Source organism: Besnoitia besnoiti, chromosome II (assembly GCF_002563875.1).
Source record: "Besnoitia besnoiti strain Bb-Ger1 chromosome II, whole genome shotgun sequence".
In the NCBI taxonomy this organism is placed as follows: Eukaryota; Apicomplexa; class Conoidasida; order Eucoccidiorida; family Sarcocystidae; genus Besnoitia; species Besnoitia besnoiti.
In genome coordinates, this window is record NC_042357.1 from 4,354,477 (window position 1) to 4,368,481 (window position 14,005).

The 14,005-nt window shown below is 53.7% G+C and overlaps 3 protein-coding genes across 3 annotated transcripts; 2 read left to right on the forward strand and 1 right to left on the reverse strand.

Moving 5' to 3' along the window:
• Positions 1 to 1,079: 1,079 nt before the first annotated feature.
• Positions 1,080 to 1,529, forward strand: BESB_039670 (uncharacterized protein; the record flags this gene model as incomplete). Its single annotated transcript, XM_029362553.1, has 1 exon — positions 1,080 to 1,529. The coding sequence occupies one exon, from the start codon at positions 1,080 to 1,082 to the stop codon at positions 1,527 to 1,529; it is 450 nt and encodes a 149-aa protein (XP_029221518.1).
• A 1,605-nt stretch (positions 1,530 to 3,134) lies between these two features.
• Positions 3,135 to 5,957, reverse strand: BESB_039680 (uncharacterized protein; the record flags this gene model as incomplete). Its single annotated transcript, XM_029362554.1, has 1 exon — positions 3,135 to 5,957. The coding sequence occupies one exon, from the start codon at positions 5,955 to 5,957 to the stop codon at positions 3,135 to 3,137; it is 2,823 nt and encodes a 940-aa protein (XP_029221519.1).
• A 3,147-nt stretch (positions 5,958 to 9,104) lies between these two features.
• BESB_039690 (uncharacterized protein) lies at positions 9,105 to 13,716 on the forward strand (the record flags this gene model as incomplete). Its single annotated transcript, XM_029362555.1, has 7 exons — positions 9,105 to 10,422; positions 10,763 to 10,869; positions 11,346 to 11,564; positions 11,855 to 12,095; positions 12,632 to 12,676; positions 13,032 to 13,174; positions 13,600 to 13,716. The coding sequence occupies 7 exons, from the start codon at positions 9,105 to 9,107 to the stop codon at positions 13,714 to 13,716; spliced, it is 2,190 nt and encodes a 729-aa protein (XP_029221520.1).
• Positions 13,717 to 14,005: the final 289 nt, after the last annotated feature.

Consider the following 14,005-nt stretch of genomic DNA (forward strand, 5'->3'; position numbering starts at 1 on the left):
CGGCATTTTCCCCTCTCTCGTGAAGATATGACAGCTCAAGCGGGGCACTGGAATGCCTCCGTCGGGTTTCTGCAAGCTTGCGATATGCGGAGCGCTATGCCACTTCGGGACGTTAGGCACAACAACATAGGCGAGTCCATGCGAGAATTTACGGGACAGCAGAACATGTCACAGCGAATGTAAAGAGCAAACGCGGCTCAGTTCTCAGTCTTTTTTTCAACAGGCTGAGAACAACAGATGATCGCGAACTCACCCTCGCCGACGGAAGTCAGGTAACCGACTTCCCTGTTCTTGAACGAATGACTATACGCTGATGCATGTTGTATCTCCGGTGCGAACTGAGGAGCACACCATCCGCGAGTTCTCACCTTGAGCGACTGATGCTATTCTGGTGCATGCAAACAAGTAATCAGCATTACACACCAATATTTCCTCAATGTGTACGTCACGTGCTACGAGGTACCTATGATAAGAGAGTGCAAGTTAGTTTTTACATGTCATGACAGAAAGAACCCTTTTCCGCTCTGAAGCCAATATGAGAATCGATCCCTCTTATCTCTCCCTACGATCTCCTCGGTTCGTTGTTCGCGGGCATTCAGCTGTATATGCGATTGCACGTCCGCTCCGAGAAAAGCCAACAAGCTGCTTCATCCGCACTCACAAGTCCTCGAGACCCAGGTGCTATGGTCTTTCCTGCACAAGTCACGCTGAGGAACGTACAGTCGCTGAGACTGTCTTGGTGTGCCACGGCGCCCCACAACGGGCCCCGCGCCTAGCGCACCGAATTCCAACGTGTGAAGATGAGACGCTGTTGTTGCGAACTCGCAAGATTATCTGGCCTGAGTGCACCAGAAGACACTCCTCGCAGCTGAGCTGAACTTTTATAGATGCGGCAACAGCTGCGGCGACCACTCACCCCTATATCTGTTCAGACTATTTCGGATCTACACATGCTCGCCAGACAGTTTTGCTGGTAGTTTGTGACCTATGATTGAGATCAGTCGATGTGATATTCGACTGAACCCTTGTGCGGCCGTTTGGTACAGAACAAAAGGTAAAACCCTCGTAAAGTAGGGAAAATGGCAGCTGGTGGAAATATACTTGCCCTCATAACCAAATGGCTTGGATTCATTTGCGGGATCCTGACCGTCATTCTGTGGTGTTTCCAGTTGTCATCTGCAAGGCCGTCTATCTCAGTTTCCGATTCCGACTTCCTTGCTGATGTTAACAAAGGCAACTGGCGCATGGCATTATTTTCCTTTGTTCCCAATGTGTTTGTCGACATCTGGACTCCCTTCGTCATGGGTGCGGTCTCCATTCTCTGCCATGTGCGCATGTTCCACCTCGAATTCATCACAGTCAATTTCGCTCACTTTTTCGCGTGGAACTTTATCATGGCCTTGTTCGGTAACATCGGGTACGCCGGAGGCGTTGGTATCATCGTCGCATCATTCACGCTTTTAACGACACTGCTGAGCTTAATTTGCATTATCGTGTGCAACGAGAATGCCAGCCTTCAGCTCGGCTGAGAAATCTGAAGCACTTCTCACGGAACTCCCGACTATCAGCAACTCTGACGCGTGCTTTTTTCAGAAGCGGTGCCGGAGGTTTGTCTAAGTGCCATCGCCGTCATCCAGAAAACGTGGACGGCGAAGTGAAATATTGTCATGAACTGCAATTCATAACCGTCTATGCCACAGTGGTGGCGCTGTCTTGTTGCTGAGACCTTGGTATGCGCGATCGTTTCCATGCAGCTTCGTTACTTGGCACCTAAATAATCTTGCACCTTTTTCTCCGAGCGGCTAATGAACTGATGAGTTCTCCATCCGCTTTTGGCTTGGAGGGCGTGCTCTGATGCCGGCAGGGCCCCTTTTAGAAGCGTTCCCTCGTCATATATTACACACATGGTGCAATGGAAGTCCATCCCCTGTGGCGTCGATAGCACGAAAGTGCTCCTGGCGGGATGACGGCAGTTAAGCAGAGACACAGTGTGCCCTGACAGTTAGAGACTCGTCACGCAACAAGTGCAGCATATTGTAGACAGCGAGTTCAAACAGATTTACGAGCCGTTTTCGGTTTCCGGGGACCAGATTGTCTGCATTTGTTCCCCTCATTTCAGGCGGCGTTGTTCAGTAAATGCCAAACACATCCGCACCCAAAATTCGCCCTCGGCAAAAACCGGTGCAGAAGAAACTCCTGCCCTTGACCGTGCACCGCTACACTGTATAGTTCACATGAGAGACAGAAACGGCGCGTGCACTATATTTTCGCGAGCTGGAGATTCTATCGCCATGAGGTCCAGAGAAACGCATCGTCGTGCACAGCCAGTGCAAACAACTGCCAGTGCTGCCACGCCCCTCTACTAGCTGCGGGTTTCACCAAAGGAAACGATTTAGCACGCGCTCAAGTGCGACCGCCCCACTCTAAACAGATAAACATAGTGGCACAACACGTTCCTCATAGCCACACGGGAATCGAAATTGGAGTCACGTTCTAAGCTAGCCGGAGCGCCGATGCAGGCATCGGCGTATTGCTCTTCGCTCTACCCAGCCATGCATGCACATCACCAAAGCCTTTCTTGCGAGGATGGCACGCGGCTATTCGTACTCCTGCTAGAACGCTAATCCCGTACTCGGTAACCGCCCAGCTAGCGTCCGTGCTTGCAACTGCCTGCTCTTTCAGAGCATCGTATCTATGTTCTTGCTGCGAGCGGACGCGTGTAAAGGTCTCACCGCCGTGTCCCATGGCACGCACGATTGGGCGCTTACACACTCTTGAAGACTCCTAAGTCAAACGAATATGTGATTTCGTTCAAGCACTTGGTGGTGCCGGACATAGATTTTCCCACTGTTCCGCCACAATGGGAACAACATGTGGTCGCCAATCAGTTTCCACGGGGAAAGACGATCTCTTTCCGACCATTGGAGCAGTCTCAGGATGACGCGACATCGGATATATTTTTCTTCAGCGTACCAAAGGAATTCACCTGTATAACTCTACGTATGTGTTTTGGTCCCACATACCACGTTTCTCCGTGCATCAGCTCAAGGCTGTCGGTAGTGACTGGACAAGGCATCATACTTCGTGTGACAGCAGTTATAGTAGTTAGTAGGTACGTGCACGAATGCTTCTTTTTAAGCTCTACCCGTATCTGGTACTCCACCGTTTTCCGACACATGCACGGAGGGGCACCCTGCCATCATAGGACTCCTTCTCCAGCTCGCTTCCTTTTTGTTCCGCGTGCTAGGCATATCCTTGTCTTTGCCTGCAAGAGAGGGAGAGTACTCTGGTCTTTTATTTCTTAAGTTGGCTGGCCGCACCCCGTATGTGCCTAGCGGCGTCACGCCGAAACGGGACTCGGTTATATGAGAAGCCACCGGCTGGGCCTGTGCAAGCCCTTCCTTCTCCGTCAGAGAAGCTTTCCTCGGTTGTGGCGTCGCTCTTCTGTTCATCTTCGCTGGCACGTGTGCACCGAGCACGTTAAATGCTGCGCCATTGCAGCTGCGCACCTTTTGGTAGCGCGTCTGTTGCACTTCATGGGCGGAGCACCAAGGATGCTGGCCGCCCGGAACCGCCCAGCATCCTTGTTGCCTTTGGGATCCTGCTATTCCGTGATTTCCCCCCAAATGGACATTGCTAGCGTCAGGGCTCCCTCTCATACTGCTGGTATCCATGCCTTGTCCGCACGTAGCGAGAGCAACAGGAACGCCCGACATCACTAAAGGCTCTGCCGTGACGCCGCCACCGTAGAACTGATTCGGAGAAGCTATGTACTGAGCTTGACGCGCTTGCGCTACCACAGACAGGTTGTGTGGTAGTTTCTGTTCATCATCAAACCCTACGAAAGCAAGGTGCGGCATGTGGCTGCAGTTCTGCTGGCTGCCACCTTGCAGGGCGGCGTTTGTGGTCGCCAGTTGGTGACCGGCCAGTTCCGCATGCATTGACTGGAGTGCAGTTCCTGACCTTCCCACATTAGAACTCTGAAAGGCGCGTCCCGGTGATGTGTGACGCATGGCTGCACGGCATGACTGAGCTCCCCTAGGAGAACACGCAGACCGGACTTTGCGGCCTATAACTGCCAAGCCACAGTTTTCAGCGGGTTGGAGTGTTCTCAGCCAGGGAGATTGGATGCAAGCCTGCTTGTCCTTTGGTGCATCCGTGGAAAACAAGGCGCACCGCTGAGCGCCGGCTGCGCGCAGAAAAGAGGGGCTCACGGGATGACTAGCGGCCGCATGCGCCGCTGTAACATCCGTGGCTGTTTGGAGATGCTGTGAAGCGCCGTCGATTCCTCCGCAGTGTTGCCGCTCTGCTCGCGGAGCAGGGGTGGATACCGCACTCGAAGCAGCCGGGGCCGGCCTGCTTGAAGCCAAATGACTGCCGTTAGAAGCATGTGCTCCAATAGATGGGAGCAACAGAACTTCTCCGGCCGCCCTCGAATTCGGTTCGGTCGCGTGAGAGCCCGCCACAGTGTGGGATGATAGGGGCGTTGCTGAGCTAGAAACTGCGCGACCCCGAGATGCCAATACCGGTTGAAACAATAGCGGTGATTGACCAGGAGCTGCGAGATCATTGTCTGGAACAGGGGCTTCAAGTAGGCATGTGTTGAAGCTAAACTCAGAGCGCCCTCTGGTGGGTACAGCATACGAAGGCGTGACGCCTTGAAGGAAGAAGATCTGCAATGTCTTTTGCAGCTGTTCGCTCTTGAAAACCTCTTGCCGTAACTGCTGGCGTGTCTCTATTAGCAACTGCGTCTCAGTCCTTCTCTCGGTTTGCAGCGTTGCTATCAAACGATCAGCTGCCTGCTGCGCTGCCTGAGCTGCCTGTTGCTGCAGTCGTTCAGATCTGGATTGGAAACTCTGAGTTCTCCACGGGAGAAAGGCACGCCGTAGCCTCCGTCGTTCTTGTTGAGAGTCAAGGACTCTCAATAATTGGCGCCTTGCCTTCGCGCGTTCCACGAATGTGAGCCACGCGTTGAAAGTTGTATCGACTCGCGCTCGCCCCTGCTGACGCAGTAGGCGGCGTCGCACATATGCGAATACACGTGCCAGCTGATCCTCAGTTGCCTCCTTCGCCGATCGCATTCCGGCAAGCTCAGCCCGCGCGGCTGCGGCTTCTGCTCTACTCTCTTGCAGTCGCTGCTGGTAATGCTCTTGTTCGAAGCGGAACTGCTCTATCATTCGGCGTTGTATGCTAGTTTTCGTATTGAAGAAAGTAGCTTCCGCAGCGCGGCAAGCCTGCGCGAAGGATCTTTGCAGCTCGTCAGCAAAGCTTTGTGAGTCGTCATCAAAGCCAATCGTGGCTGCGCCAGACGGAATGACTGGTCTCCCGTGGGCACTCTGGCAGGTGATCGGTGATTCGCGGCGCTCAGTGATGTGATTTTCTTCTGTGTGGAGCCCGTTCAGTCCGTGGTCGGCTGCGTGAGACAAGCTGAGTGAACGCGAGGAGACCGTACAAAGGGAACCTCCGCAGTCTTCGCCATCTGTACGTATAGAACTGTGAGGCGCGGCCAATTGCTTTTCCGATGAAGCCTGCCCTCCTCGCGGAGACGTTCTCGCTTTAGCACGCGGAGATGAAAAGTGTTTCTTCTTATCTTCCTCGAACGCAGACGATAGCAGAGGAGGGGCTGAACTGGTGGTTGTCACCTCTGCTGGTGACAGCGCGCGTCCATTTGCTTTCGTTTTGAGAACTAAGTCGCGACCGTCTAATTCGTGATCGATGCCTTGGGGACAGGGCTGCTGTAAACTCCACGGGGTGGGAAATATTTTGATTGGTGAATCGCCAGATTCTTCGTCATCCTTGCCCGTTAACGTTCCTTGATCGCTCCAGTCAGAACAAGTTCTCCCGTATGGAGACGGCGCCCTCGACCCGAAAGAAACAGTACCGCCGTGATCAGAACTGCAGACGAAATCGTCCTGCTGTTTCTTCAGGGTATTTCCGTCCCATTCGTTGCTTGTCATCGTATCCAGTTCCCTGATACAAATCTGCCTCGATCGTACGCTGTCTGGCGCTGCCCAGTAAAGCGCTAATGAATGTTGCGTTTCCGCCGAAGCCGGTAACTCGGAGCTGGGTTGCTCAACCTCGGCGTCCCGTCCGTTAGAAAGAGAGCGAGTGGTGCTGCGACGACTTGCTGTTTCCGGTAGACGCAAGCAGGGGGTACTCAGTTGCCTGAGGAATCTGGATTGAACGGTGTTCTTCCTGTATATGCATCTGTCGCTGTCACGTCGCGCGCTGATTTCTGTGAAAGTGGAGTTCAACCGCGAAAGAAACAGGCGACTGTCAATACCAATGCACAAGAGTAAATGCAGTGACTTTTAGAACGCAGATGCCGACTTCCCCCTCAGATAATCTGTGTGCCCTTGAATTACAAAGGATCTAGACCATCTCCAACAGAATGACCCTCGCGCAGTTTTCTCCTCAGGATGTGAGGTGTATTTGACACACGAGTTGTCTACAGGGAAACAACGAATGTGTGGGCACTCCATGCAGGCAAACGCGGGCAGCAACTGAAAAAGAGGACTGGCGAATCCAAATGACAGCCACCCGAAGCTGCTTTATTAACGGAATGCATGAGGCACAAAAGCGCGGTCGGTTCACCTGGAGACTCGCGCCAGCTGTTTAATTCCGGTTATCTCCTGTTTCAACGATGTTAACCTGTTCAGTCCAGAGACGCACGGATGGTTGCATGCTCGTGATCTGAAAGTCCCAGATGCTCATGAGTCTAAACGAGAAGTCAGAGGCCCTCGGCTAAAGCAGAGTATATCTGTTCAATGCCTGTCTGTGTAGTGCAGAAGTGTCAAGACACATCAACTGTGTTTTCTACGTCTGATAAAGTAGCATTGCGCGGTATTCTGTCGACGCCATGCCGATTCGATTGGGCACGGGGCCCCTCCAGGCAGGCTTTCGGTATTGGGTCCTTAGCAAGCGTGAACTGCATGCTCGACTTCCGCTTCTTCGCTGTTCTCAGATCAGCAGTGCCTTGTTCAACACGGAAGCCGCAATTACCTGGAAGTCGTTCCAACCACAAAAGTCAGGAAGGAGTCCAACAGGGGAGACGTCTAGGCGGATTTAGAGGTGGAACACACACGCAAAAGACAGTTAATGTACGGATTGCGCCGCATCGGTGTGAAGTCCACCAGATCGCAAGTTGTGCGGTGAGGCGAGGTTGGCCTTGGCCAACGAAGATGGTTCTGGGTATCTAGTTCCTCGAAAGTTGATGGTGTGCAAAACCGTGGTAAAATCACTGGCGACGCGAGCACTCTGAGGATGCTACCTCCTGTTATCCGCCGTTTTCATCTCATTTGTGACAGCGCGGCGCGCTGAGTTGTACCATATTTTAAATGCCATTTTCTCACGAGCTCGAAAAGTGTGTTTGACACTGCATCTTTTTTCGGAGCGGTTCTTCGTTGCCGTCCTCTATGTACGGCCATCGCTTCCTCTGACAGCGAAAAAGACAAAACCAGCCTTACGGCGGGATGACGCCAGACAGGGCATGCAGTAACACAGTTGGGGCCGTTCCAGTGTTCTAGCAGTAGGTGCACTCCGAAAGTGAGCTTATACACTTTGTCCGCTGCGGTTTGAGCTTCCACTTTCGTCAATCTGCTCACATTTGTATGCTCGCACACACCTGGTGGCAAGGCAGAATGGCGGGCGTTACCACCACCAACAGCAGCCTGCATCTCACGGGTCGTCACTCAGGTAGCGGTCCCCGGCGGCCCCCCTCTCTCAGCGTATTTTATTCTCCGAGAATCTCCGCGCCTTTCGCGATGGTAGCTGTGCTCCCCATTCTCTGGTCACTAGTATTTACAACGCCTGTTCTTGCTAATGGCAGAGAAACGGCAGCCAAAAACGTGGAGCCGCTCCAGAGCGAAGGCCCACAGCTGGCAGGCATTCCCGGCGAGAGCAAAATTGACGTCGTCAACACGGTTGCAGACGACACGTTAATGAGACACGCTCCCAGAAATGTGTCGAGCGCAGATGAAGGCGAACAGTTCCCCTGCGAAAACGGCTCTCCTTGCAGCGTGGAAAAAGAAAGCACGCAAGGGCGACAGACCGACGCAGAGTCACGTCTTCTGAACCTTGTCGCTTTGCCAGATCCGCTTCATACTGCGCAGCGGGAAAACATGACACTCGCAGGCACTAGTGATACCTCGATACAGACTGGGCACGGCTTCACAGCGCCGCTCAGGGGAGATACACGGCCAGAAAATTCCGCCGTTTCGCGTCGCAGCCGCAAGGCCCGGGCTGTAGCCGGTAAGCAGTTAGCACAGACCTCTCGGAAGTTGCAAACAATGGCCGCGCGCGTTGAACGGCGAAGTATCTCGTTTGATGAAGCTGCCGTCGCCGCTTGCTCTCCAGCCACTTACGACAAATACATGAGCGAAATAAAGAATCAGGTAGGCTTGCGCTGCAGCATCCCGTTTCGTCCATGTGCGGGCGCCTGTGCTTTGCAAAGGATGCATTTGCGTTGAGCAGGGGTGAGACGAATACCAGTCTGGCATATGACTGATGACTTGTCCTTCCCTTGCACAGCACGGGTTGTGATTCCGACGCCCAAATGCCCCTGGGTTTTCACGAAGAGGCGAAATCCAATAAAAGGTCACTCCGCGTCTCATTCGATATCCGTAGAGACCTTCCAGCATACATATTGGGCATTTCTGCGCTTCCAGGCTTGTAATGTACTCGGGCGCAGGTATCTGCTTACAACGTCACCACCTGCTAATGGACTGCTCACGTAGACTGGCGCAGTGCGAAGCTGCGAGTATCAATGGCAAGGTTGGGCTGCCACGTCTACAGGCTGCCAAGGCACACACGTTTGAAAGCTCATTACGCGCATACCAGATTAAGAAACTCGGTGGGCGGCAACGCGGAACGCGGTGTACCAACAGCATTTAGCTGTTCTTACTGGAGGGCGCCTCCTCGTACCAGATTGGGCCATGCCGACGTTGAGCAGGCGTACTGAAGGTTTTGCATTCGTTTTGGCAAACAGATGCCCGGATGCCGACAGCTTCAAATCCGGGTGGCCACCGTTCTGCCTGCAGACTTTTTTTTTCTGTTCGCAGATCAGCGGCGCCGCCGGCAGCTTGCAAGGGCTTGTCGGGGATCTGATGGCTGGTTGGGCTATGGGCAGCTTCGACTACACGTTGCTCTTAGACCTCGTTGACCAGAAGATTTCGGTTATCGACTACGTGAAGGCCAACTACCTTTTCCTCGCACTGATTGTCGTGTCCATCTTGTTGCTCCTTGTCTGGTTTTTCTTCTGCTTGCCAAAGGTTTGCTGCCGGTGGTACCGCAAGTGCTGCTGCTGCATCCGCGAGCGAAAGCACCAGTTTGGCTTCACAGGGAGGCTGATTGTTGTTGTGGTTGGTGGAATCGGCGTCGGATTGGCCTTTGTCTTCGGCACGACGACGGCCGCAACAGAGGCCTCAGGCATCAACGGCGCGCAAGCCCTCCAGTGCCACATGTATACCACAGTTGGTGAGATGATCAAAGGCTCCGACCCTGAAGTTGAAGAGAAGGCGCCTTTCATCGGCGTTTCCCCTCTGCTCCAAGACATCAGAGACTTGTCTGTCAAGCTCGACACGTCGAACCCAGACAGCCTACTGAAGGACCTTCGCGACCAAGTCAGCGAAGACTTTGACTTCACGCGAGAGCTCGCCGGCGCTAGGGGCAGCTTGAAGGCCTTCCGAACGGGAATGGAATCTGCGAGCCTCGACGGGTCCTACCATATTTGCTACGGCTGCAAGTCGATAGCGGATTCCACGATTCAGGATCTCCTCAACGGATACGAGAAAGTGCTGGAGACGAATATGGATCTGACCTCACTCATCGACCAAATGTTCGAGGAGTTCACGTTCCCGACAATCGTCCTCGACAAAATCATCCCGGTCAACGAGGTGGAACGCGTCATCAAAAACGCGACAGACACTCTGGCGCAGACGCAGCCGGCGATATCGAGTTCGCTGACCATGACGGAAGTCGTGTTGTCTCTCGCATGCACCTTTGTGCTCCTGATGACGATCTTGGGGGCCATCTGGCTGGCGTTTTTCTTCATCCGAAGCAGAAAAACCGGAACCAAGCTGGCGTGTGTGCAGTGGAACGTCCTTTGCATCTGCATGTTTGTCATGCTCCTCGTCGCCGGGCTCGTGGGATTCGTCATGGATATCCTGATGCGCGGCTGCCAGTATGTCAACACCGTGGTCGTGGAGCAAGATGACTGGTCCTGGATACTCGACAAAATCGACCCCGACCGCCAGTCGCTCCTCAGCCCCCTCGTCGACGGCTGCCTTATGGAAAAGGGCTCCGGCGACATGATTGAGATCTTTGGCTACAAAGAGGAATTCGACAGCATGGTCGCCGACGTCGAGGCTGCCATCAAGGACGCAGTCGCGAACCTGCCCGCGCCGCCCGAGCTCCCCATCAACGGTAGAAAAAGATAAAGATTCACATCTTCGAGGGAAAAAAGCTGAACGTTTCTGTAGCACGAATCTCGCCGAATGTCATTTCCATCTGCCGAAGCTGAGACACCTCGACTCCGAGCCAGGCGGCACCGCGGCGGCGGGCGCGAGTTCCCGTGGGGCACCCGGCCTCGCCTACAGCACTCTCTGCGCGTGGTGTCTGCCTGTCGACTCGTCTCGGTTACAGTCATCCAATCGGGCTGGCGCCGTTTCTGGCGCGCAGACGAGCTGCCCTGCTGTCCCGTTTTCTCCCTGTCGCTCTGCAAGCGTCGTTGTCTCTCTGGCGCTGTCCTCCGTGCTCGCTGCAGATCTGGACAGCTTCAATGAACTGCTCCAGAGGCTCGGCTGGGTCGTCAGCGCCGACCCCAGCAAGGCGCCTGAGGCCAGGCGGAAGACGTTTCCCCAGTTCTTGACGGTGCGTCCTCTCCCGCGCCTCGCGAGTGCAGTCCGCACCGCGAGGGAAGCGGCTTTCTCTGCAGGGCGACGATCTCGCCCGCTGCCTTCCCACGACGAGCCTTCGCTGCGTATGCTTCCCAGCATTCGCCGCACAGAGGACGCTCTCTGGCCTCCCTTGAAGAAAAGAGGCCTTCAGTCCGACGGGAGTGGTGGGGGGGGCATGCGCCTGTAGTGGCCGGATTGCCTGCTTGCCTTGGCAGGTTGGTTTACGCGGAAGTTTACCAGATGCAAGTTCTCTTGCGCTTTCCATGGCTGCAGTGTTTAGTGCATTAGCAGAGCATAGATAAGACGGCGAGGATACGCTTAGCGGTTCTGCCGCCGCACCAGGCCTCACGCGTCTGCACCACATGACTGAGGAAAGGAAACGAGGATCTCGCCGACGAACCTCGAAAGGCTTTCAGGGAAAAACGAGCTCCCTGCTCTCCCTGCGTGCAGAGCGGCCTGCAAGTAGATGACGTCGAAGTGCGCCTCACGGATCAACGCGGCCAAACGGTTCTCACGGGCCTCAAGACCCTGGAGGGCCTCGTGGCCCCGTGGAAGTTCGCGGCGCTCCGTCCCGACGAAGAACCCGACGAATTCACAATCGCCGACAAGTACCCAACCGAAAACGACCCGTTCCTGACGAACTGGCTTCAGACCTACACCCCTTCTGGAGTGAGTCGTACGAAACATCGCGCGGCGGCAGAACTTTCTACTCATATAGCATACGCCAACACATATGCTCATCTGCGGACAAGCGTCCGTCTAATATCTCATTCATATGTATTTGTAAGCCTATATATACAGATATGAATATATGTCTATATAAAGGAATATCTATATTCATATTTCTCTATATAAATTTATCTGCATATATGTATACGATTCGCCTTTGCCGCTGTCCAGTTTCTTCTCTCTTTTCTTCAAGAATGAATGCCCCTTTGGCGTGTTCGAGTGTAATTTAGGGAGCACTTGCAATTCCCGGCGTGGGCAGCGTGGATGCGAAGGAGCTGATGAAGAACGCAATTTGGTGGAGTGTGGAGAAACATAAGATTTTGAACAAGGAGTTCAGCTGTCCCTTCTACGACGACAAAGAGGAAAAAGTCGTCGAGAAGACCTGCAAAGGCAGCGAGGTCTTCGCCTACGACCCTTCCGGCGAGACAAAGGGCTACCTCCTCGCGAGCGCCGACAGCATGATTTCTTGGAGTGAGAAACGGCCACGGGGAGCCCGTCACTGCTCACGCCGCGCCGCTCCCAGGCTGCTATCTACCTAAAAAGCGACACTTAGTGACCTCGAGACACAAAATGCTCCACAGGCTCGCCTTTGGTCTGAGTACAGAAAGGCTACCTAACTCGTAAACCACGCAAGTCTTCCTCAAGCATTTACTTAAGGCCTCAGCACGTTTCGGAGGAGAATGGTTCCATGCCGCGACCAGCAAAAGAGGAGGAGACTGATGGCTCGCTGACCACTACTAGCACCATTCGACTCACTCATCGCGTTGACTGACCGGCTCTGCCCCGAAGTTCATTGAGATCTGCCACACCACGCGTAGAGAGCTGCTTTTCCATGCAACATTCGAAGGCCCAGGCTCTCGCGCCTACGCACACTTTTTGAGACCTCTGCTCCCTGGCGCCGCGCTGGAGGAATCCAGAAAGGCTTCTCGTCCGCGAGGTCTGGCATGCTCCACGCACCTTGCTGTTTGGTGCCTTCGCGCCTTCCTCTCGCTTGCTCGAAATTGCAGTCAAAACGCTGCTGACGCACGTCGAGGGAAGTATTCCGAAAGGAAGTAAGTCACGAAAGACGTGTATTTGCATGTTGTCCACAACGGGCTGCTCCGCGCTAAAGTGCAGCACTTTAGCGTATAATAATGCTTATTTCTACTCATGGCGATGCATCCCAGACTGTGTAGGACGGATCTTTTCCGTGGATACATTTCCATGTCCCACAGGACTAGGAAGATGGTGCATGCGTCTGTGTTGCTCTAGAGCACACACAGCAATGTGTATATGAATATATATAACTAGATATATATATATATATATATATATGTGAAGATATGAATTTGCAGACGAATGCATGCTTTGTCTTCTTGCCACTGTTTGAAATGAAGCCCGACATGCACTGCGCGACCATATTTACAGCTCAAAGCGTGACGAGGATTCTCTTGTCAATCGTCGAGAAGGTGAAGCTCATGATCAAAGGCATCAACTGCAAGTTCATGAGACGTGCCTTCGTTCAAGGATGCCTCATCGCGTGCGACCAGACCTTCCTCGCCTTCTACAAGGTAAACTCGAGCGCCTTTCGTCGCGGCTCAAACAGACATCTAGCAGCCATACTACGCGCGCTGCCTTCACAAGTTCAACCCATCTGCGATCACACCTCAACGTGCCCTCTACGCATATTTACGTATCTACCTATTTATATACATATGCATATGTATATATATATATATATTTATATATATTTATATATATACGGAATGGCACAACTCTGGCAAGGCGGAAAAGCAGTTCTGAAGGCCGCCTTTGCAAATCCACGAGAGAAAAACGCAGAGGCTGTGTGGCAAAATGGTTCCTCTGCTTTAGAGTCATCCCTCTCGAGCCTCCGTTCTCAGCCTAACGTGTTTCTTCTCGAAAGAGGCCCGCCAAGACTACCCGTTATCCAGCGCATGCGTGTCCTGCGCGACCTGTTTTCCTCTGTGGCATGCAGGCCGCAAGATACTGCGCCGTGACTGCCGGCTTTCTCCTTCTCTGGATAGCCGTGCTGCTCATCGTGTGGAGGAAGCTCAAAGACAACCACACTCTGCAAAAACAAGCTTGTGACTAATGGCCTGCGCTGCAACCACGCGCCTCGGTAGACGTACATCTAGATGGATGCAGCTGCATGCGGGCGCTCTAGGAGTACGCCTGGGGCTCGCGCGCCACAGTGGAGATACGCACACATCCCTGTTGCTTCTTTCCATTCTTTGGCGGAGGCCAATCCTTCGACGGCGACGCGCACGCAGACGGTGCCGAGGGCGCCGCGTCGAGAGCGCCCACGAGCGGCTGCTGACTCTCAACCCCTTGCCGCGTAGTCGCAGCAGAAAATCCAGAAGAACTGAAACGAGTTCGCCGAC